The 22,526-nt window shown below is 61.6% G+C and overlaps 2 protein-coding genes across 5 annotated transcripts; one reads left to right on the top strand and one right to left on the bottom strand.

Moving 5' to 3' along the window:
- Positions 1 to 3,686: 3,686 nt before the first annotated feature.
- On the top strand, positions 3,687 to 13,569 carry Ptbp1 (polypyrimidine tract binding protein 1). Of its 3 annotated transcripts, none has more exons than XM_076558802.1 (14): positions 3,801 to 3,954; positions 5,674 to 5,704; positions 7,830 to 7,902; positions 8,058 to 8,377; positions 8,467 to 8,637; positions 8,732 to 8,842; positions 8,912 to 9,086; positions 9,258 to 9,335; positions 9,948 to 10,093; positions 11,108 to 11,141; positions 11,524 to 11,616; positions 11,746 to 11,962; positions 12,089 to 12,166; positions 12,256 to 13,569. In XM_076558802.1, exons 1-14 carry the CDS (start codon positions 3,947 to 3,949, stop codon positions 12,386 to 12,388), a joined length of 1,668 nt encoding a protein of 555 aa, XP_076414917.1. In that variant the 5' UTR covers positions 3,801 to 3,946; the 3' UTR covers positions 12,389 to 13,569. The 3 variants fall into 3 exon arrangements, with proteins under 3 accessions (XP_076414918.1, XP_076414917.1, XP_076414919.1); XM_076558804.1 differs by lacking the exon at positions 3,801 to 3,954 and adding an exon at positions 5,108 to 5,255; XM_076558803.1 differs by lacking the exon at positions 9,258 to 9,335 and having other exon boundaries at positions 3,687 to 3,954.
- Positions 13,570 to 13,723: 154 nt separating this feature from the next.
- On the bottom strand, positions 13,724 to 22,408 carry Plppr3 (phospholipid phosphatase related 3). Of its 2 annotated transcripts, none has more exons than XM_076558796.1 (8): positions 22,198 to 22,408; positions 21,692 to 21,792; positions 16,318 to 16,503; positions 16,093 to 16,228; positions 15,778 to 15,973; positions 15,608 to 15,665; positions 15,351 to 15,524; positions 13,724 to 15,112 (listed from the first exon to the last, which is right to left on the bottom strand). In XM_076558796.1, the coding sequence occupies exons 2-8, from the start codon at positions 21,764 to 21,766 to the stop codon at positions 13,787 to 13,789; spliced, it is 2,151 nt and encodes a 716-aa protein (XP_076414911.1). In that variant the 5' UTR covers positions 21,767 to 21,792; positions 22,198 to 22,408; the 3' UTR covers positions 13,724 to 13,786. The 2 variants fall into 2 exon arrangements, with proteins under 2 accessions (XP_076414911.1, XP_076414910.1); XM_076558795.1 differs by lacking the exon at positions 22,198 to 22,408 and adding an exon at positions 21,961 to 22,138.
- Positions 22,409 to 22,526: the final 118 nt, after the last annotated feature.

The raw sequence follows: 22,526 nt of genomic DNA, 5'->3' as shown, positions 1-22,526 counted from the left end.
ACCCCTGTGACCCAGGGACTGAACTCAGACTTGGCTTGGTCACCGGCACCCTTTCCTGGAACCCTGAGGTAACTGCCCTTCAGTGGCTCTCCCCAGACCCAGACCCCCGGCCCTGGACTAAACTGGCCAATAGAAATCTGAGAAACAGCCTGTGGCAATGGCGGTGGTGGCGCACGCCTTTAACCCCAGCACTCGGGAGGCGGAGGCAGGCGGATCTCTGTGAGTTCAAGGCCAGCCTGGTCTACAGAGTGAGTTCCAGGACAGCCAGGGCTGCAGAGAAACCCTATCTTGGGGTGAGGGAGAAAGAAATCTGGGAAATGGGGCATGAGTTCCTGCTTTATTGATTTTTATTGAAGTAATAGATTAAAAAACTATTTACAAGGGCTGGAGGGATGGCCCAGTGGTTAGAACACTGGCTGCTCTTGCAGAAGACTCACATGATGACTCAAAACCATCTGTAACTGCAGTCCAGGGGATCCAGCATTCTCTTTGGCCTTCTCTGGCAACAGACACACATGTTACAGAGACATCTATGTGGGTGAAACACACATGTACATATAATTTAAAAAATGGTTTTTTTTTGTTTGTTTTTTTGAGAGTCTCTCTGAGTAGTCCAGGCTGACCTGGAGCTCCCCATGCAGACCAGGCTAGTCTAGAAGTCACAGAGATCTCTGCCACCATACCCAGCTAAACAAATTGTGTTTAAAAAGAAAAGAAATATTTATAATTCACACACCAGCGGCTGGGTATGGTGGCCCGGGGCTAGTCACATCAGGTTTCTGAGAGGCTGAGACAGGAGGGTCTCAGTCTCCAAGGCTCTCCCTAGAAACCCCAGTGACAGGCAGGGGTGTGGCTCAGGGGTGGAGCCTGGCTAGCAGGTTTGAAGCCCTGGGCTCCAACCCCAGCGAGGCAAACAAACAGGAAACAAGAAATAACAAGCACAAAAATGTCCTCTGGTGGAGACGCTGGCCTTGCTTTCTTTTGAACAGAGGAGTAAACTGAGGCTCGTCCCTGTCCTCCTTGTGTTGTTCTGAGTTTCACTTGGCACTGGCTCTGAGGGCCCCTCACCCTGGCCTCCATCTCCTCCTGCAGGGGAGTATCACTTTCCCTGGTAACAAGCAGGCTAGTGTGCCTCTCAGACAAAGGCCAGGTGAGTGTCTCTCCTCGCCTCAATCATTCATGAAGACAGCAGCTGGCAAGGCTGGGGTGGGCGCTGGGCTGGCCGGGCACCAAGTCAGGATAAATAAATAATACAGAAGCCTGGGGCATCTTCCCTAACAGATGTTCTGCACAAGGCCAGAGACACTGTAAAATGGCCGGTCACTGAGCCAGCCCCACCTGAGGAGGACATCTAAGGCTCTGGTGACCTGGGGTGGAGGTTCCCCAAGCCAGGCTCTTATGCAAGGATGAAAGGCCATTCACAACCTTCAGCAGCTTATCGTGACCAGAGGTGGCCTCCGCAAACATATATCCATGTCTTGATCCCCGAGCCCAAGAGTGTGGCCTGGGGCTGAGGATGTGAATCATTAGAAGACACTGGTCTGGATGGATGGGGGTGTTCATACAATTCAGGTCCTGAGACAGTCTGAAACTATCCAGGTGGATAAGTACAGAACAGACTTAGGAGGAAGCAGTGTGAGCACAGACACAGGGATGAGGCGACTCCAGAGTCCAGTAGAGAGAGGCAGGAAAGACATTTCCTACAGAGCACGATCTCATACTTCTGGGCTCCAGATGCAGGGCTCACATCTGTGACAGAAGCAGGCCCGTGTGGGGACTGCATTACAACAACAACACGAAACTATTAATTTTTTTTTCTTTTTTCTTTTTTTTTGGTTTTTCGAGACAGGGTTTCTCTGTGTAGCTTTGCGCCTTTCCTGGAACTCACTTGGTAGCCCAGGCTGGCCTTGAACTCACAGAGATCCGCTTGGCTCTGCCTCCCGAGTGCTGGGATTAAAGGCGTGCGGCACCACTGCCCAGCAGTGTTCTTACTCTTTTCCTAGTTTGGTGAGGGTCTTGCTGAACTGAGGCTCTGTTCCTCTCTGCAGGCCTCCTACTTGGGGCCAGCCCAGCCTCAACTCACCTGACCTGGCTTGCTGGCCACTGCCGGCTGTTAAGGAAGACCTGCACTGGAAATCATTCACACATAGGCTCCCCAGGACCAGCTTCCTCCGGTCTCTGGCTCACTCTCTCCCTAAGGCTGATCTCTGCAGTAGGGGTTCTGTCTGTTTCAGAGGTCAGGGGACACTTTTCCTGAATGCTGGTACCCAGGCCCTGAGGAAAGATTTGAGGGAGGGAGTCAGCTGGGGTTTCAGTCAACCTGGCCCAGGGAACTGCTGTGCAAAGGCCCTGAGGCCGGCCTTGAAAGGCAGTCAGGCAGGTTAGAGACTCTTTGTTGAATAGTTAGAGGTCTGGTCAGAAACCAGACAGGAAGGTGAGCAAGGCCATTTCAGGAGTTCTGGGAGGGCTCCGAAGTAGCTTTCCATACACTCTGCATGCAGACCTGTGCTCGGAGACCAGCAGTCTCCACCTTTGCCCATCCGCTCATGGGCAGCCACCCATGCAGGCTGGCTTCTGAGGGTGGGGCCCACGCTTGGCACCGGCCACCCAGAGAACAAAGCCTGGCGGCCAACCTCGGCCCTGATGGACCCGATGGGAGTCCCAGAGGGCTCAAATCCTCCGCCTCGTCGTGAGGCTTCTAAATCCGCGGGACGGTCCTGATTAGCGATTCCGGGCCCTCACTGCTCTGCGGGCTGGCTGGGGCCTGAAAGGCCTCTCCCGGCGGGGCCCCCGTGGAATCGGCAGCCGCCCCTAATCCATGCTGGAATCCTCTGGCACCAGGCCCGCGTTGGGGCTCCAAGGCTGTTGGGCCCTGGGCCAGGCCTGCAAGAAACCAGCCTGGCCGCCAGGCCCTCGGCGCCCGGGACTGCAGAAGGGGGAGCCGGGAGCCGGGCTCCCCTCTGCGAGAGGCGAAGGAGGGGCTTCCTCTCCCCTTCCCTGGGCTCTTTCAGCTGACAACTAGGCCGGCGGGAATGCGAGGAGTTTGCGTCTTTGGGAGCCACATCAAGGCACTGCCCGATCTGTGCACCCCGCGCTGGGCTCCGGGGAAGCCGTGCCCGCTCCCGCCCCTCCCGCCCGGGGCCGGGACGCGGACCCCCGGGGTATCGGCTTTGCGTGTCGGGCCGGGGCCTAACTGGACACCGCGGCCTCAGTTTCCCCGGCTGTCGGCACAGCCGGCTACACTACGGCCCACTCTATGGCTTCGGGGTGGACAAAAGGCGGAAAGGCAGGACGCGGGGTCCCGTCGGGGCCGCGTCGGCGAGGCACGTGGCCTCCACCTCCCCGCTCGCCAGCCGCGGAGAAACCCGGCTTCCCGGCGAAGTTTGGGTCACGTGAAGGCGAGCAAGCCCGGGCGGCCAAGCGATCCTTGCCCGCTTTCAAGATGGCGACGCACCGCGCTCTGCCCTCAACGTTGAAGGCCGACGGCTCCCACTGCCCGCTTGCAACATGGCGGCAGCCCCCCGCTAGCACGCTTCCCCGCGTCGGACCCGCCACGTACCCACTCTCAAGATGGCTCCGCGCGGCCGGCCGGAGGCTCACTTATTGGCTCCGACGCCGTCACGTTCGCCTCCGCACTCACGCCCTCCCCCTCCCCCACCGGCGGCTTCCGCCTTCCGCCTTGACTGACGGAAGAGCCGCCCAATAGCCGTCTGCGGTCTGTCCGGGTTCCGCCCTCCAGGTCGCCCCCTGGCCAATGGGAGGCGTTGGCGGGGGCAGGCAGGGCCGGCCACGCCCACAGGCCGCGGCGGGAGCCAATGAGCAGCGCGCGCGGGGGACGTGTGCGGGCGTCTCCGCCATCTTGTGAGTCTATAACTCGGAGCCGTTGGGTCGGTTCCTGCTATTCCTGCGCCTCCGCTCCGTCTCCCGCGGGTCTGCTCCGTGTGCCATGGACGGGTGAGTAGCGCCGCGTCCCTCGCCCGCCGCTCCCCGCTCCGCACCCCGGGCTGCGCCGCCGCCGCGCGCGGGGGTCCCGCCGGCCCCCGCCGGCCCCGCCGCGGCGCGCGTGCGCGGCCTCGGTCCGCATGGCGCGCTCGGAACCTCGGGCGCCGCAGGCCAGCGAGGAGCCCGGCCGGTGTAGGGTGGCCGCACCCTCGCCCCGGCGGCCCCGCACTGCACCCCTCTCGCCCCGCGCACTTCCGGCGCCCGCGCGCTCCGCCCGCCGCGGCCCGGCGCCCCCTCCCTCCCCGCCCGTCCGCCGGCCCGCCGCGCGCGTGCGCGCTCCCCCGGGGACACGCGCTCCCCCGAATCGGGCGGCGGGCACGGTGGCCCTGCCCGGCCTCCGGCCTCCCGTCCGGGCCGGCGCTCCGCCTGCCCGGGGAGTGTGGGCCTCCGCGCTCCCCGCCGCGGCTCCTCGTGCGCGTGCGTAGCGGGGGCGCGCGTCTCCGCCGCGCGTGCACGCCTGCGCGGTGGGGGGGGCCCTCCGGAGGAAGGCGCGGGCCCAGCCCGCCTTGTGGGGAGGGGAGGGGCCGGGACCGGGGGGTGGGACGCTTGCGGAGACCCCCGGCCCAGGGCCGAGGGGCTGCAGTCGGGTGCGGGGCGGGCGCCGGCCTGGCCTCCCGGCCTCCTGCTCGCTTCCGGGAGGTGCCACTCCACCCGGCCACTTTTTGTTTGCACTTTGGGGTTTGTTTTGGAGACGGGGTCTCTCCGTAGCCCGGGCTGGCCTCAGACCCAAAGATCCGCCCGCCTCTGCCTCCCGAGTGCCGGGACGGAAGGCGTGCGCCAGCCAGCACCGCCCGGCTTTTTTCTTGAAACTCGTCTGGGGTTTTGGAGACAGGCTGACTCCTTATCCTGATCTCCCGCCCTGGCCTCCCTCGCGCTGTGAATCCTCTTTGAAGGATCAGCCCTAGCCTCCAGCCGCGAACGGGAACCTGTTGCGGTCCTCCCGCAGCAGCCTCCTGAGTGCTGAAGTGACGGAGAGCCTTCAGATGCAGGCTTTCAGCAACTTACTCGGGATCTTTGAGCCGGGCGTGGTGGTCACACCTTTAATCCTGGCAGAGACAGGCGGGTCGCTGTGAGTTCCAGGTCAGCCAGGGCTTTGTAGAGAAACTGTCCCAGAAATTTGGAAGACCTGAAATAAAGCAGAGAGGTGCCCACCAAGGGTCAGTGTCGCACAACCCGGCCACCACTTCCTGGCCCGGGAACCCGGCCAGCCGTGGCGGGCTTGCTGCAGCCTGTGAGCAGGCTAGGTGCAGCAGGTGAGGCCGAGCGCAGTCACGAGGGGCTGGGGTTGATCAGTAACCCAGGGTGGATCCGGGCAGCGCTGTTGGTTTGTAAATGGTAACAAGGCCACTTTGACTGCCACCAGCAGCCTGGCCCTGAGCTCCCTGCCCCCACTCGGGAAGCACTGTCCTTGGGTTCTGCCTCTACCTGCTTTCCCGGCTGCCCGGGAGTTGAGTAGTGGGCCCAGATCACTGTGGACTTGGTAGAAAGTGGACCTCTAGATATGTTCGAGACGGGCCGGGGTCCTGCATGGAAGGAGGGAGGGCCCGAGGACAATGGTGGCCACCTTTCAATTGAGAGTCAATGGGTGGTTCACTCCCCTGCCCTTCCTTCCGAGCCGGGCTGGCAGCGGGCCCTGCAGCCCCAGTGCTGACGTCTCTTTTCTCTCCACAGCATCGTCCCAGACATAGCAGTCGGTACAAAGGTAGGTGTCTCTTGCTTGGCACTGCACCCAGCCCTGCTCTAGTCAAGGCTGGATGGTGCCTGCTGCAGGGTGGCGGACGCTGGTCCAGCCACCTGGACCAGTAGGCAGAGGGTGGCAGAGCGGCACACAGTTGCCACCCGAGTGATCGGGGCCTAGGACCCTGTCCTGTGACTGGTGGCTCTTCTGCTTTCATCTAAGAAGTGTTCCGGACACGTGGGCACTTAGTTGACGTTGCCCGCGAGGGTTTGGTTTGGAAGTCTATGGCATGTTCTGGGGTGAAAATGGGCAGTTGAGCCTCTACTGGCCAGGCAGGCCTCAGCTTCCCAAATAGCTGGGGAGACAACAGAGAGCTTACCTGTAGCTCCGCTGGCAGGCACTGGAGGGCGGGGCCTGCCCTTTGCAGTGAGAGCAACGGTCTGTCGGGACCGGTCTTGCTTCTGTGGACGGGCTATTTAGACTGCCTGTTAAGCTGGGGTAGGCAGTGGTTTCCTCCCCTCAAAAGGCCCTGCAGGTGAGTCCCCGAGGGCCACCTCAGCCCCTGATTTGCTACCAGGCTGCTGTCCGGACGAGTTTCATTCTTTCCTGGGTGGACGCTGTCTCCACCTGCCTGCTGATCTTCCCTCAGATAACCCGTGTGTTCAGAGGTGGGGGAGGGAGGCCCTCTTAAGGTACAGGTCTGCAGGTGACAGCGTATGTCTGGGTGAAGGTGCTGTTAACCTGGATTGCCTCGGCCACTTGTCTGCACAATACTCAATTCCAGCTAGCCACAGAGGGCATGCTGGACGAGTTAGGAGCAGGGAGCTCTGGGTGGAGAGAGACCAGGCCTGCCTTGTTTTGGACTGTCACCATGGCAAGCATTGGGGAAGGCCAGGCTGACCATGGCTTCCCTGTGCTGGGTTCTCACGTGCCTTTGTCTGCCTAGCGGCCTGGGGCTATTGGCCCAGGTGCCTGGAGTTTCCTCTGACAGTCGTGGGCTCCTGAGCCTCTGTGGGGAGACGTAGGGCCCGGCAGCCTGCCAGGAGCAGAGCTGCAGGAAGTACTGCTCCCCCCCGCCCAGGCCAGACGGAAGCCACCCTCCCACTAGGGTCAGCCGGAGGGACCTCATGGGAGACTGGCTGCCAACAGGAAGTGACTTCCTGCCGCTCAGATGTGGATATGAGGGTTCTGGGCTTTGCATGTCAGGGTCTTGCCTCCCAGGCTGGGCAGGGCCAAGTCCCTCTGCAGCCCTTGCTCCTAAAACATTAGTGTGGCCACGTTTCCTGATGCAGGCTTCAGGTGGGTGCAGGTCATGAGGGGCCTGAGGTTCCCCTTTCTCCGAAGAGGGGGTGAGCCTGGCCGGTGCTGGCCTCTGGTCTCTAGACCTGTTTGCTCAGTGCCCTGGGCCTTCATTATCAGGGTCAGTGCAAGTGTTGATGGAAGATGAAGGACAGTGCCCTTGAAGATGCTGGCTTGGGCAGTTTCCTGGGGAGGGAGTTAGGCTGTTCCTTGTTGAATGAAGATGAAACAAGACATGGACAAGGTGGTGGTCCCCAGAGTCCCTGGGTGGTCAGCTTCAGGGGGCTCTACCCTAGGGTGGGAGCTCTGGTCTGAGGCTCGCTTTGGACAGCAGGCGGGTTCTCGCTGTCCCGGGTCTAGGTCTCCTGTGCTTCTCGGGATGGCTCAGCCAAGCTAATCAGCAAACAAATTGCTTCTTTCTTGCTTCTGGCGAGAAGGGATCCCCCACTGTGGGTCAGCTTGGGGGTTCCCCAGTGAGTGGCTTCCATCACCCGATGGTCCTCCTCACCAGGTACAGCTACGGTCCCTTGTCCTGGAGTGTAGCCAGGACAGCGGGGCTCGGGTAGCAGCAAGGCTGGGCTTTGTTTCTCCAGAAGCTGCTGACAGCTCTGCCAGGAGGGTACCGCGAGGCTGGCAGCTGTGCACTCTGGGCAGACGACCCGCCAGGCGGGGCCTCCCACATGGCTGCTGGCACAGGCCCCAGTGACCAGTGAAGGCCGCTGCTAGTAGTGAGCACAGCAGTGCAGGCAGGCGTGGGCAGTGTGACGTCCCTGGGCTGCTGTGATGGGATGGAGAGGTAGGGAAGGGGTGGATCAGCTGGAGCTGAGGTCCATCCATGCTCTCTTCTCAGCGGGGATCCGACGAGCTCTTCTCCACCTGTGTCAGCAACGGCCCCTTCATCATGAGCAGCTCGGCCTCGGCAGGTGAGGTGGATGCCGGGGGCGCTCTTCTCTCTCCATCAAGGAGTGCTTGTGCCCAGGGAAGCCTGGCTCGGGAACGGGACGGGTGAGGAGAAAGACCCTGCCAGAGGCAGGAGGGGGGCTTGCAGTCTCCCAGATGTGCCCTGTCCCTTTTTCAGCTAATGGAAATGACAGCAAGAAGTTCAAAGGGGACAACAGGAGCACGGGGGTCCCTTCCCGAGTCATCCACGTGCGCAAGCTGCCCAGTGACGTCACTGAGGGCGAGGTCATCTCCCTGGGGCTGCCCTTTGGGAAGGTCACCAACCTCCTTATGCTGAAGGGGAAGAACCAGGCCTTCATTGAAATGAACACAGAGGAGGCTGCCAACACCATGGTCAACTACTACACGTCGGTGGCCCCTGTGCTGCGTGGACAGCCCATCTACATCCAGTTTTCTAACCACAAGGAGCTCAAAACTGACAGCTCACCCAACCAGGCAGTGCGTCTGCAGGGCGGGCGGGCGGGCGGGCGGGCGGCCTGGCTCCTTGCCTCAGCCCTGGGTCACGGCTCATGATGGTTCCTCCACAGCGTGCCCAGGCAGCCCTGCAGGCCGTAAACTCTGTGCAGTCCGGAAACCTGGCCTTGGCAGCCTCTGCTGCTGCTGTGGATGCGGGAATGGCAATGGCGGGCCAGAGCCCGGTGCTCAGGATCATCGTGGAGAACCTCTTCTACCCAGTGACCCTGGACGTGCTGCACCAGGTGGGTGGGTGGGTGCATGCCCTGCCCTGCCCCGCTGGGTGGGTCCCCGTCTGCCCACACACAGCTGGAGCTGACCCACACCTCTCTGCTGCAGATCTTCTCTAAGTTTGGCACAGTCCTGAAGATCATCACATTCACCAAGAATAACCAGTTCCAGGCGCTGCTGCAGTATGCTGACCCTGTGAGCGCCCAGCACGCCAAGCTGGTGAGTAGGACTCCGGGGGTGGGCAGCCCCGTGCCTGGCCGGCGCTCGCTCACCTTTGTCTCCCCACAGTCGCTGGACGGCCAGAACATCTACAACGCCTGCTGCACGCTGCGCATCGACTTCTCCAAGCTCACCAGTCTCAACGTCAAGTACAACAACGATAAGAGCAGAGACTACACGCGGCCCGACCTGCCCTCCGGGGACAGCCAGCCCTCGCTGGACCAGACCATGGCTGCAGCCTTCGGTAAGGCACTGTGTGTGCTGATTGTACCAAGTCAGCGGGGTGGGACAGGCCACCTAGCTCTGTCAGGCTCCCCGGCGCCCTGGCCCTGCCCAGCCCGGCCCCTCAGCAGTCGTGCCCGTGCCCGGCCAGCCGTGAGGTGAGGTGCAGTGATTAGTGTCTGTTTGTTTCTAGGTGCGCCCGGCATTATGTCGGCCTCTCCGTATGCAGGAGCCGGGTTCCCTCCCACCTTTGCCATCCCGCAGGCCGCAGGTATTCACGCTCATCCTGACCCCGGCGCCTGCATGCCCACACAGCCCCAGAGAGGCCCCGAGTGTCAGGTCCGGGCCCCCTTCCGGGGAGAGGGGAAGGGGCCTCTGGCAGCATCCACAGGCAGCTAGGGCAGGGTAGTCTCAGGCGAGGCTGGGCCAGGCGCCCTGTGTCGGCGTTAGCAGCAAGCCACTAATCACTCAGTCTTTGGTCTGGTTCCCTTCAAGCACCTTGGGCGAGGACGAGGACGCAGTGTCCCTAGTAGATTGAATTTAATGGCCTGGTAAGCAAGTGGCCTCCAGGGCTGAGGAGCATGGGCCTCGGCCTCCGCGTGCCGCCCGGGCCTGCATGGAGGAATGGGCGCCGCATGCGTGCACAGCGGGCGTGTCTGGCAGGCCCTGCTTGCAGAGGGCCCGTGTCAATCAGAGCTTTTGTGCTGTCGGGCGCATGCAGTCTGAACACACCCAGACTGGCCGCGGTGTCGGGCGGTGTGTGTGGCCTCTGTGCAGGCCACAGCCAGGTGACACCTTGTGGCCGTGTGCGGGACGAGGCTGCGTGCCTGCCCCCTCTTGGCACAGCCCTCCAGGCTCACATCCACACTCCCTTCCCTTGCAGGCCTCTCTGTCCCTAACGTCCACGGAGCGCTGGCCCCCCTGGCCATACCTTCTGCCGCTGCGGCGGCTGCAGCTGGCCGCATTGCCATCCCAGGCCTGGCGGGTACCGGGAATTCCGTCCTTCTGGTCAGCAACCTGAACCCTGAGGTATGTGGGTGTTGCTCTGCTCTGCCTGTCCCTGGAATAGTGGTGGGGTGCTGATGACCAGACAGGTCCTGGGGGGCGCACTGGACGGCAGGCAAGGGGTCAGGGTGTCCCAGGCGCCGCGGGCACAGGCGAGCTGCCCTCTGTCTGCTGCTGTTGGCCTCTGCTCCTTCCCGGCCGCTCTGAGCAGGTTTTCTGTTTCCTCTCAGCTCCACTCGCACCCCGGCCCTCAGGCCCTCAGCGCTCAGCCGGGGTGCTTTCCTTCTGCACAAGGCCGTCTGAGTTAATTTGGGGCCTGGGAGTGCCTGCTGGAAGGGAGGTGGCTCAGGCCAGTGCCGGCCGGCTTGTCCCTGCGGCTGGAGCTCGGGACCTGGAGCCCAGGTGGCCCTCGGGGCTCAGTACCGCTTTTCCAGGCCCGGGGCTGGGCGTGGCGGGGCCTCAGGCCGCTCTCTGGCCCTGTGCCTGCCTCTCAGGCCGGCCTGCTCCAGCCAGTTCTCGCTCTGAGCTCCACGCCGCCCGGGAACTGCCAGGCTCCGCTCCTTGCCTTGGTCTCGGCCGGCCGCAGTGCCCGCCCACGTCCTCGGGCCTGCGGGCAGTGCCTCTCTCACATGCGTGACCGTGTGCAAGTGTGTGCGTGTGCGAGAGTGCGCGTGGAAGGAACACTGCCTCGTTTCCTACGTATTTACTGACCTGTGTTTTGCTACTTTTTTCTTTCCTCCCCTCCCCTCCCAATTTTTTTTCTTGCCTGATCCGGAATTTCTTTGCCAACTGACTGCACGGTTCTTCTGCTTCCTGTTGTTGCTTGAAACAAACAAAACATAAATCAATAAAAACAAACTCCCCTCTCAAACCCGCTCTCCGGAAACCAACCTGCCCTTGAATATTAACATCCTGACAACTTCATCATCATGAACCTGCTCGCCTGCGGGGACTGTCTTCCTCGTGGACGATTGGCACTCGCCCCCTTGACCTCTCCCTCTCCCTGTCCCCTGCTGCCTTCCTCTGCTGTCTCTAAAGAGAGTCACACCCCAAAGCCTCTTTATTCTCTTCGGTATGTTATTCTCACTTTTATTACCTTGGTTTCATTTATTTGGTTATTTGACGCCCTGCGATGTACCATTGAGTTTGTGTTTGGCCTTCTGCCTCGGTCCGTGGTTTGTTTCCGGTTTGCGGATTGTACTGAGTAGACACGCATGGTTACACCCTGCATGCTTCCAGAGCTAAGCGTGTCAGTAGCATGTGTACGTGGCTGTCCCGACAGCTGTCTGGAGTCCGAGGCTGCCGAGCGCAGCGCCCGTTAGCAGGCCTTGGGGCTCCCGGCGCCCACTAAACAAACCTGGCCTGCCGGGAGCGTGGGGTGTGCGGGGTGGGCCGGGGAGGGTGGGAGAGGTGAGGAGGCCCGGTGTCTCAGACTCTGTCCCTGGGTTTCAAAGGCGTCTACGGTGATGTGCAGCGGGTGAAGATTCTGTTCAACAAGAAGGAGAACGCACTGGTACAGATGGCGGATGGCAGCCAGGCCCAGCTGGGTGAGCGCCATTGGAGGGCACTGGAGGGCACGGGCCTACACGGGCTCGGACTCTACCTGGGGGGAGGCGAGCGGGCGAGCGTGGGGCCCGCTGCTCATGTGCTCCACCTAACCCTAACCCTCTGCCCAGCCATGAGCCACCTGAATGGGCACAAGCTGCACGGGAAGTCGGTGCGCATCACACTGTCAAAGCACCAGAGTGTGCAGCTGCCCCGCGAGGGCCAGGAGGACCAGGGCCTGACCAAGGACTACGGGAGCTCACCGCTGCATCGCTTCAAGAAGCCGGGCTCCAAGAACTTCCAGAACATCTTCCCGCCCTCGGCCACTCTCCACCTTTCTAATATCCCGTGAGTTCGTCAGACCTTTGTGGGCTCTAAAGGGCTCCGGGTGCCTGTGTCTGCTGGGTCGTCGTCCCCCTACTCCGGGGCCCAGGATGTGTGGGCCCCAGCCAGATGTCTCCTGTCTCTCCGTAGGCCCTCGGTGTCAGAGGACGACCTCAAGAGCCTCTTCTCCAGCAATGGTGGTGTGGTCAAAGGCTTCAAGTTCTTCCAGTAAGTACAGCCCTGTCCTCTGCCCTCCCCCTGCCCTCTGCCCTCGCCCTGCCCCAGCCCCTCTGACCACCCCGCACCCACCCCTGCAGGAAGGACCGCAAGATGGCACTGATCCAGATGGGCTCTGTGGAGGAGGCGGTGCAGGCGCTGATTGAGCTGCACAACCATGACCTGGGCGAGAACCACCACCTGCGTGTGTCCTTCTCAAAGTCCACCATCTAGATGCCCGAGGGCCGGCGACAGCTTCCACCATTCCAGAAAAAAAAGCCACTTTAAGAAGCAGCTGAAGTGACCTTACAGACCAGAGATTTTATTTTTTTAAAGAGAGATCAGTTTACCTGTTTTTAAAAAAATTAAATCTAGTCCACCTTGGTGTGGCAGGAAATGGCTCGGGCCACAGAGGCTCAGTCAGGCCCAGCACCATGCCTTGAGGGGCCCAGGCGTGAGGCCACAGCTGTGCCCCAACACAGCCGCTTTCTCGTGCCTTACAAAACCAGCCCGCCTTGTGGCCGCACACCCACCCTCTCAGGCCACCAGTCTGTCTTTAGACCTGCAGGTGAGCCAGCGGCCTGCACCACAGACTCCCTATGCTGTGCAGGAGCTGGGGCCACCGCCCCCACCCTTATAATCAAGTGACATGATTCTCCCATGTCCCTGGCCAGCCCAGGGGGCCCAGGCCATCCTTAGCTGCCGAGCCTCATGTGACCTTTGTATTCTATTCTGTGTGGTCGCAGACACCTGTGCCTAGCAATATTTCCACTTGACCAAATACCCGAATCTTTTTCCATTTATATGCAAGAGATATAGTTTTAAGTAACTTTTTATAGCAATGATACAATGGTATGTGTGTACTCGAAGCTTCTGTGTCCCTGCGCTCCTCCCCTCCTTCCCGGTGACCAACTTGCAGGGGGAGCCCAAGCCAGTGCCGCCTCTGCCTGGGGCAAACGCTCTGAGACCAGCGGGCTCCTACCTTCAAATTTTGGACCAAAGTTTTCTTTTTTGCCCGCCTCTGACTAGGCCCGGGTGAGGGGCTGACCTCTAGGCCTTAACGCCCCTCCCAAGTGCCCCCATTGTGCCTAGCCCGTCTCTGTGGGAGGGGTTCCCTGGACCTTGGTTCTGTGAAGGAGCGTCAAGAGTGTAAATATTTATGATTTTTATACCTATGTGGGGCTGAGGCGGTGCAGCAGTTTTTTTATGGTGACAGATGTATATTTTGGTAACAACTACAGGCTCAGTATTGTCCCGGGGCCAACCCTGGCCACATTCCACCCCGCCCAAGATGGTGTGTTGGGGGAGTTTCCATTAAAGCAATTTTCTAACCTGTGCCTTCCCTGAGCCCTTCATTCTAAGTGTAGAGGTACGGCCGGGCTGGGCCTGGACTCAATAAATGCCTGTGTCTTGCGCCTCTGCCTGTCATTGGGGACTGGGGACTAGAGGGCTTGGCGTGGGATCTTGGGGGTCAATTCACAGAGAACAGAAAGGATGGGGTTCCTGAGGGCCCGACCTCAGCATGTGTCTTCCCATGGGTTAAGGACCATGCGGACCACAGGATATCGTCACAACCTCTTTATTGGTGCTGTAGACGCTCCCAGCCTCTCCACCCCATCAGGCCTGCCAGGCTTAGTCCTGGTACCTGCGGGCCTGCATCCTCCTGTAGTAGCTCTCGGCCTCTGCCTCCACTTCCCGATCCCCCAGCCCGCCCACCTGGCGCCTTAGGGTGGACTCGCGGCTGCCTGCGCCCATGGCCCCGTCACCTGCACCTGGTGGGGGCAGGCCCTCTCCAGTGGCCAGGTTGACAGTGGCCACACCTCCAAACCGGGGCTCCTCCTGGTCCACGTCACTGACTGGGGACCCCGGGCCTATGCCAGGCTGTTTGCAGCCGCTTCGGAAGCCGCGGGGTGCCAGGTCCCCCAGCTCGTAGGAGCCATCGCCCTCCACCACCTTGGCTTTCCACTCCCAGGGCGTGCTGCCGGCAGACAGGTGTACGACAGGGTGGTGGGGCGCGTGAGCGTCGATGGTGACGATGCTGGCAGAGTCCCGGTCGGATGGGGAGCGGTACTGGGAAGAGTCGGAGCTGGCACTGGATGACGAGGCCGTCTCAGCCTTGGGGCCCCCTGCAGCCTTGGACATGGCGATGACCTGCAGTAGCCTAGGCGGGTTGGCCACTCGGGGCTGTGACGGAGCCACAGCCACGGGGGCCCCGCCCTTCTCTGCCATGGACAGCCACTTGGCCCGCACTGATGAGCCGCTCTTGGGAGACAGGCCAGCTCCAGCCTGCGCCCCTTCCTCGGGGATGTGCACAAGGCCTTGGGGCCCTGGCCTGGGAGGCAGGATGACTCGGGGCCCAAGCCCTGGCCGAGCCTGGACGGTGGGGTAGAGTGAAGGTGGCACTGGCCCTTCCTCCTCCTCCTCCTCTTCCTCTTCCTCCTCCTCCTCTTCCTCCTCCTCCTCTTCCTCTGCCATGGGCTCTGCCGGGGCCCGCAGGTGCACAGGGCTACCCTCATCGGGCAGGCCTAGGCCGCGGCCTTCCAGTGATTTCTGCTTCCACTCACTGATGAGCTGCTTGGAACGGGAGGCATCGAGGGGCACGTGGATGGTCATGTGACGCCGCGCGGGGTCATCCAGCGAGGGCGTGTTGACCCGGGGCAGCGTGTTGCTGAAGGTGACCATACCCTCCTTGCCCATGGGGCTGCGTGGGGCCAGCAGGTCCACATCCACGCTGGCTCGCTTCAGGCTGCCGAGAGACGTCTTCTCCCGAGCCACGGGCCGCGGCACACCCTCCAGCCTGCCCGGAGGGCCCAGCTCGTCCGTGCTGACAGCCTTGTTCTGCTGATACATGGACTCATGGCCCCGCTGCGTCAGCGCCCGCAGGCCGTCCTTGGCAGGAGCCGGCGTGGGCACCTTCTCGGCACTTGGTGCCTGGAAGTTGCCCACCGCATGGCAGGCCTAGGGAGGATAGGGACTGGTGAGGCCTGCTATCCAGCAGCGGCGGTGCCTGCCGGCCACAGGGGGGCACCGGCGTTCTGCGGCTGATGAGAGCGTGCAGAATCAGTGGGAGAGGCCTTCTTCCCTCAGACCCCAGGCCGCTACGGGGAACCCTCGCCACTCAGCCTCCCTGCTCAAATCCCACAGGTGACCGGGCAGCCTCCTCCCCCAGACCTCCTTCCCGTGAGCCCTCACCCACCAGGTAGGCAGCGATCCCAGCTCCAATAAGAAAGCCGGCGTAGACATCCACGGGGTGGCTTCGGTACTGGGTGATCTGCGTGAGGCCGCAGACGCCGGCGGCGATGGCAAAAGCGAACACGAGGATGGGCTTGAGCAGCTTCGTGGTATCCGAGATGACCGAGTTGAAGTACATCTGGGCCAACAGGGAGGCAGGGTCAGGTCTAGGCCACCGCCCACAGATGGGCACAGGGAACAGCACTGGGGGCCGTCACTCACCGAGACGTAGACAGCGGCAAAGGCAGACAGGGTGGCGTGCTGAGACGGGAAGGTCTTCCTGCAAGAGGCACGGTGTCAGCCCCGCTGCCCTGGGGGCGGGCGGGCAGGCCCCAAGGTCGCTGCAGCAGGCAGAGCGACCGTCCCCCTGCAGGGCTTGGGGTCCAGCTCACCGTGCCGACAGGATGGCGTGAGTGTCATGGCCAGAACAGATGTCCTGCGTGATGTAAGGGTTGGCCTCACAGGAGGTGCCCAGCAGAGTGTAATTGGGTTTGCAGACGGTTAGGAAGAAAGGCGTGTGGTAGCCGGTGGCCAGCTGGATGACGTCCGTCACCAGAGCCGTGGCACACAGGCCAAACACGTGCACACCTGAGGGCGAGAGGCAGGCCAGGGGAAGGGAGGGGGGGGTCTCCCGAAAGCCTGTCCACTCCGTCACGCCCCCCAGGAATGGACATTAAGGCAGGACCAGGGAGCCCACAGTCACTCACCTACAAAGCGCACCGTGCGCCTGAGGAAGGAATTGAAGTTGCATCCGCCGGCGTTGATGGTGCCCTCTGTGCCCCCTGGGCTGCGGCCCCACAGCCGGGACTGCAGGCAGTAGACCATGCCTTCGCCAACCATGATCTGTGTGTGCACCCCCCCAGGAACAGGCAGGTCAGGCGGGGTCACAGCGAGGGACCCAAGCACCCGGGGCCCTGGCGCAGGCTACTCACGGAGGCCGCAGGTGCCGCGAAGGCCAGACTCAGGAGCATGAGCAGCGGGATCAGCTCCTCATTGGTCTCCACGTAGGGCATGGACAGCGAGCGGTCGTAGCACTGGAAGCCCACCTTGGCCGGCTTGAACAGGTCGGTCAGCTCCAGGAAGTACAGGGACACAATGGAGGAGGCCACAATAGGCAGCTTTGGGGAGGGGGGCAGATGGTGGTCTGGGTCACTGACGATCCCACCATGGCCTGAGCATGGCACACAGATTCACACACCCATTTCTGCAGCCCAGCCTCACAGCAAGAGGAAAGAGCCATTTCACACCCAGGAAATGGTTCAGCCACACAAGGCCTTCCTCAACAGTCAGATCCATCTGTCACCCACCCATCTGTCCACCCACCCATCCACCTACCCATCCATCCATCCATCCACCCATCTGTCCATCCATCCATCCCCCCATCACCCACTCATCTGTCTCCCATCTATCCACCTATCTATTCATGCATCCATCACACACACACACACACACACACACACACACACATTCTCTCTCTAGGCTCCCCCGGCTTCTCCTCGAAGCCTCTCCTTTCTGGTCCTCTTTAATCAGGCTTACTTAATCAGTCCTTTTTGTTGTTGTTGTTTTTGAGACAGGGTTTCTCTGTGCAGCCCTGGCTGTCCTGGATCTCACTCTGTAGCCCAGGCTGGCCTCGAACTCACAGAGATCCGCCTGCCTCTGCCTCCGAGGGCTGGGGTTAAAGGCGAGCGCCACCACCGCCCAGCTTTAATCAGTCCTTGCCAGCCTCCCGAGAGCTGCTTCCCTGGCGGCAGCTCCTGTCCCTTCCTCCATCACCCGTTCACCATGCAGCCTCCAATGGCACCCAGTGTGTGGCTGGTGCGGAGGCCCCTCCTTCACGCCTGAGTCCTCTGTACTAACCAGACGGATGTCCTCACCCCCTGGAGTACGACACCAGGGTCATACTCCCTTCCAAAGAACAGGGAGCCCTGGGGGCTCAGGCAGGGGAGTAACTGTCATTGAAGGTACCCTGGAACGGTGGATGGAGGGAACGGGGTTAACAAAAGGGACATCCGTGCCAGGCGGTGGCGGCGGCGCACGCACTCGGGAGGCAGAGGCAGGCGGATCTCTGTGAGTTCGAGGCCAGCCTGGGCTACAGAGTGAGATCCAGGACAGCCAGGGCTACACAGACAAACCTTTCAAAAGAAACAAATAAATAACAACAAGTGTGTGTGTGTGTGTGAAAGCCAAGGGCTGGAGCAATGGTTAAGAGGGCTGCCTCCTTTTCCAGAGGATCGGGGTTCAATTCCCAGCACCCACAGGGCAGCTCACAGCGTTCTGTAACTCCAGTTCCAGGGAGGGGCTTCTGTGTCCTCTTCCGGCCTCCACAGGCTTCCGGCCTCCACAGGCTTCCGCACGCACATAGCGCTCGTGGCAAACAGCCATAAACATAAATAAAAATTACATCGGCAGGCCAGGGCGGTGGAGGCACACAGAGGAAACCTCCGTCAGGGCTACATACTGAAACCCTGCTTCAGTAAATAAACAAATATTGGACTTGGTCTTGGTGGCAAAGTGCTAGGTAGGTTGGCACGTAGGAAGTCCCCGCCCTGAGGGGTGGGAAGCAGGAGCACCAGGGGTCCAAGGCCAGCTTCAGCTGCATAGAGAAGCCAGGGCCAGCCTGGGCTACCTGAGACCATGATGTCTCAGTGTACAGATGTGTTGCTATTTCCCCTTGCCTGCCTGAGACACCTGATTGGTCTGATACATAGCTGAGCGGCTGACAGCCGGGCAGTCGGGGCACAGGCAGGGCTGGCCGACATCGAGAATAAATAGGAGGAGAGAGAGAGGGACACACCCCGGGCTGGCCAGACAGACAGACAGACACACGAAGCAGGAAAAGTAGAACATACAGAAGGAAAGAAAGACAAAGAGCCCGAGGCAAAGCATGATGAAGAGGAACACTCAGACTAAGTCATGAGAGCTGGTGGGGCCAGCCCAAGCCGAGGCCGGGCACTCCTAACCAACACAAGGTCTCCATGCCATCACTGGGGAGCCGGCCACATCGCGGTGTCTAATGGCGCTGGCCACACAGGACTGTTCAGGACTGCGCCGCCTTTCAGTGCTCAGCGAGTTACACGAAGCGTGTGCCCCTTCGATTTAAAACAGCTCATGCGGGTGATACCCCAGCTAGGCTGGGTGGCCGGCTGTGGCCAGCCTGTGTCAGGTGAGGTAATAAATCCCCTTCTCCCTTCCTCTCTTTCCTTCTGAGACCCAGGACTCGCTCTGTAGCCCAGGCTGACCTGGAACTCACAGATCCCCCTGCCTCTGCCTCCTGAGGGCTGGGATTAAAGGCGGGCGCCACCACGTCCAGCCTCTCTCCCTCAGTTACTCATCTTTATTTGTGGGTGAGGAAATGCCGTCCTGGCTCTGCACTGTGCCGGTCCCGGGGACAGAACTCAGGTTGCAGCCTCACCACAGCTGCCCCATCAGGCCCTCTGCGCCCTCTCCACGTCGGATTTTCCATTTATAGGGGTTTGTTGGAGCCGCGGCCCCAACAGAAGGCGACAAGCGTCTGCACTGGAAATACAGCAGCAGCCGAGCGAAGACAGCCTCAGTCAGGCCCACGCTTGGGTAAGATCTGCTGCTCACACGGGGTGCCGGTGCCAATGTGGGCAAACACAGCAGGGGGTGTGAAACGCTGCACTTCCCTCTGCCTGCACTGGTGGCGCACACCTGCCGCCCTGGCACTGGGGAGGCTGCGGCAGGAGAATGGCTCTGAGTTCTGAATCAACCCGGGCTATTTAAAGAAAACCAGTCCCCAAAGAAACAAAACGAAACTACCCTTTTCCCAACGTCTGTTCTCCTAGGGTTCCTCAACCTGTCCCCGCCACCGGGGTGAACAAGGCAGCTCTGTGTGAAAACGAAGGTTCAGAAACGAGGTAGTGTCCTGCTGTGGGCGGTGGAGTACTACACTGTAGGGAAAAGGGCCCGGGCACCTTGTGGGCATTGCCCAGTCAAGTCCTCCCTGGATAAAGAAGGACTTGGATAGGCCCTCAAGATGGCTCAGCATGGAAAGGTGCTTGCTGCTAAGTATAAGCACTTGAGTGTGATCGAAATCCTGGACCCACACGGTGGAAGTGAGTAACTGAATCACACAGTGGAAGTGAATAACTGAATGCTGTCCTCCGACCTCCCACTCTAGCCACAGCACACACACACATTAAATGTTTTTAAACAAACAAACAAACAAAAAGACCTTATGTTGAAGAGGAAAACCTTAAAATAATAAATTAAGAGGAAATCTGAGCCAGGCGGTGGCGGCGGCGCACACCTGTAATCCCAGCCCTCGGGAGGCAGAGGCAGCAGATCTCTGTGAGTTCGAGGCCAGCCTGGGCTACAGAGTGAGATCCAGGACAGCCAGGACTGCACAGAGGAACCCTGTCCCGAACCGCCCCCACCCAAAAAAGAGGAAATCAAGTTCAAGTTCCCAGCACCACAGAGCAAGGCGGGCACAGCTGGTGCGCGTGCCGCTCGGGTATGCAGGGCGAGGACAGGGATAACCCGCAAGCCTCCCACCAGTGAGGCCCTGGAGGAAGACACACGCGTCTGTCCATCGAGCTGCGGGGAGCTCCGAGGCCCGACAGGCTCGCACCACACAACCTCAGCTCCGCGTGGCGGTCTGTGCTCCTCACCCCAGGATCGGGGAGGCAGAGACAGAAGACGGGAGCCTAACCTGGAACACAATCCCAGTCCAGCCTGGGCTACAAAGTCAAAGCCTGAACTGGAGCTGAGGCGGGGCTCACGGGTGGAGGAGACCCAGAATCCCCCAGTGAGGGGCTGGGGGCGTGGTCAGTGTGGAGCCCCGCCCAGAATCCCCAGTGAGGGGCTGGGGGCGTGGTCAGTGTGGAGCCCCGCCCAGAATCCCCCAGTGAGGGGCTGGGGGCGTGGTCAGTGTGGAGCCCCGCCCAGAATCCCCAGTGAGGGGCTGGGGGCGTGGTCAGGGTGGAGCCCCGCCCAGAATCCCCAGTGAGGGGCTGGGGGCGTGGTCAGGGTGGAGCCCCGCCCCGAATCCCCAGTGAGGGGCTGGGGGCGTGGTCAGTGGAGCCCCACCTAGAATCCCCCGTGAGGGACTGGGGGCGTGGTCAGGGTAGAGCCCCGCCTAGAATCCCCAGTGAGGGACTGGGAGCGTGGTCAGGGTGGAGCCCCGCCTAGAATCCCACAGAGGGGGCTGGGGGCGTGGCCAGGGTGGAGCCCCGCCTAGAATCCCCAGTGAGGGGCTGGGGGCGTGGTCAGGGTAGAGCCCCGCCTAGAATCCCCAGTGAGGGGCTGGGGGCGTGGTCAGGGTGGAGCCCCGCCTAGAATCCCACAGAGGGGGCTGGGGGCGTGGTCAGGGTGGAGCCCCGCCTAGAATCCCCAGTGAGGGGCTGGGGGCGTGGTCAGGGTGGAGCCCCGCCTAGAATCCCACAGAGGGGGCTGGGGGCGTGGCCAGGGTGGAGCCAGGTCCTAGAAGGTCCAGGCCCTGGATTCTATTGCTGACGCTAAAGACGTTCATGACAATAATTCCAAATAAGTGAGACAAAAATGGCTGTAAGCAATGTCTGGCAGGATTTCGGGGGTTCTGGTGAGTCCGCCGGAGGGGCTGGGCAGAGCCTTGGACCGGGCTAACTATCGTCACAGTTCAGTGCCACCTCGGGACTTAAGCACCCCCAACTGCTCTGCGGCCCACACTGGGTCACCCGGGGGAGGCATCCTCTCCGGGGACGTGGGCTGCAGTGGGACCTGGGCCTGTGGGACTCGGCCTGGCTTACAGCTCCCGTACCCACCGGAATCCCGTCATTCCGATTAAAACGCCGCCCTCCACACTTAGTATGCACCAAGTGAATGCATTTATTGTCTTCTATTTTTAGACCCCTCAGTTCTCCACCACAGCTGGCTAGCCTTGGGGAGCTGCGGCCCGGGGGTGGGTGGGGGTGGGGGTGACACAGCCGTGCCATTAGCAAAAGGGGGCTTAGATGCACCCACGGTGCTGTAAGGCCAAGCGCCCAGCACCCACCCTCTCTAGCTGGGGCTTGTTCACCACCAATGCCCCAATTTCCAGCCCCTCCGGTCCAGCTTCTCACCCACGTCCTTGAAAGGAAACCCACCGTCCTAGCATTCCCCTGGTCTGTTCCCACAGTCTAGAGAACCCTTCTGGGTCTCTGGAACTCCTACTCGACCTGCAGAGCCCCGGTCCTTGGACCCAGCCTTATCCCCATCCCAGCTCCAGGTGCCCTGGTTCCGCGGTGCAGGCTCCGGTCCCCGCAGCGCGGAGGGGATTGTCTCGGAGGCTCCACGCCATGAAGCCCTCTCTGCCTGCCCCCCACTCACCTCCACGAAATAAAAGCAAGGCAAGAGCGTCATGCTGTCCTTCGGCGTTTTATTCTTCTCCTTCATAGCAATCATGATGACGCGGGCGCTGTAGGCCGAGGCTGCAGGGGGACAAAGGCGCGCTGGAGACCAGGAGGTGCGCAGATCGAGTCCGCAGGTGGGGAGCCAGGGGCTGGACAAGGTGGTTCTGGAAACTGAGGCTGGAGCGGAGGAGGGGTGCTGGGGAAGGGGGATGCGGGAGCCCCCGCGCGCGCACGCGGCTCGCTCACCTGGCGACTGCAGGGAGGGCGGAGTCCGCTGCAGAGCGCGGACACAAAGCCGGGGCCCCCGCGTGGGAGGGACGCGAGGCCCGGGCGCGGGGCGCGGGGCGCGGGCTCTTTGTCTGCTCGCCGGGCAAACCGCTCGGGCCCCGCCCCGGCCCCGCCCCCGGCTCGGGCGCCTCCGCCTCCGGTTCTGCGGGTCCCAGGGTCTCCGGCCCCGCCGGGGACGGCGATCCGGGTCCCTACCTTGCCCCTTGCGCGCGCCCTCTGTGCGCCTTGAGCGCGCACGGTCAGTCTCGGGGACCTAGGGATGTGCGGCGGAGTGTGGGGAAGGCGAGGTCCCGCGGCCCCCAGTCGTCTCCCCGCTTCTCACGGCCGCCGAGTCCTTGGCCCCCACGTCTGCCGTGCCCGCGGCTCGCTGGAGTCGGTTTCCATGGTGAGGTCCCTGGGCGCCTGAGCGAAAAGAGACAAAGACACCGGGGTGGAGGGGCTGCCCTCCGCCTCCCCCTCTGCCCTCGTTCCCGCCCCTCCTCTCCTCTGTCCAACCTCCAGGCCCGCCTCACCCTCCAGACCCC

Source organism: Peromyscus maniculatus, chromosome 22, assembly GCF_049852395.1.
Source record: "Peromyscus maniculatus bairdii isolate BWxNUB_F1_BW_parent chromosome 22, HU_Pman_BW_mat_3.1, whole genome shotgun sequence".
Taxonomy (NCBI): domain Eukaryota; kingdom Metazoa; phylum Chordata; class Mammalia; order Rodentia; family Cricetidae; genus Peromyscus; species Peromyscus maniculatus.
Note: the sequence above shows the minus strand (reverse complement) of the source record. Positions and strands in the feature narration are given on the sequence as shown.

What these genes read in the sequence shown, in the direction of transcription:
- Ptbp1 (XM_076558802.1), top strand. An exon ending in GACCATGGCTGCAGCCTTCG is followed by an intron (nt 9,087 to 9,257) that starts GTAAGGCACTGT and finishes GTTTGTTTCTAG; the next exon opens with GTGCGCCCGGCATTATGTCG. An exon ending in CTCCACCTTTCTAATATCCC is followed by an intron (nt 11,963 to 12,088) that starts GTGAGTTCGTCA and finishes GTCTCTCCGTAG; the next exon opens with GCCCTCGGTGTCAGAGGACG.
- Plppr3 (XM_076558796.1), bottom strand. Translation starts at nt 21,766, where the DNA reads ATGATTGCTATGAAGGAGAAGAATAAAACGCCGAAGGACAGCATGACG. An exon ending in TCGCGGCACCTGCGGCCTCC is followed by an intron (nt 16,229 to 16,317) that starts GTGAGTAGCCTG and finishes GTGCACACACAG; the next exon opens with ATCATGGTTGGCGAAGGCAT. An exon ending in CACGCCATCCTGTCGGCACG is followed by an intron (nt 15,666 to 15,777) that starts GTGAGCTGGACC and finishes TGCCTCTTGCAG; the next exon opens with GAAGACCTTCCCGTCTCAGC.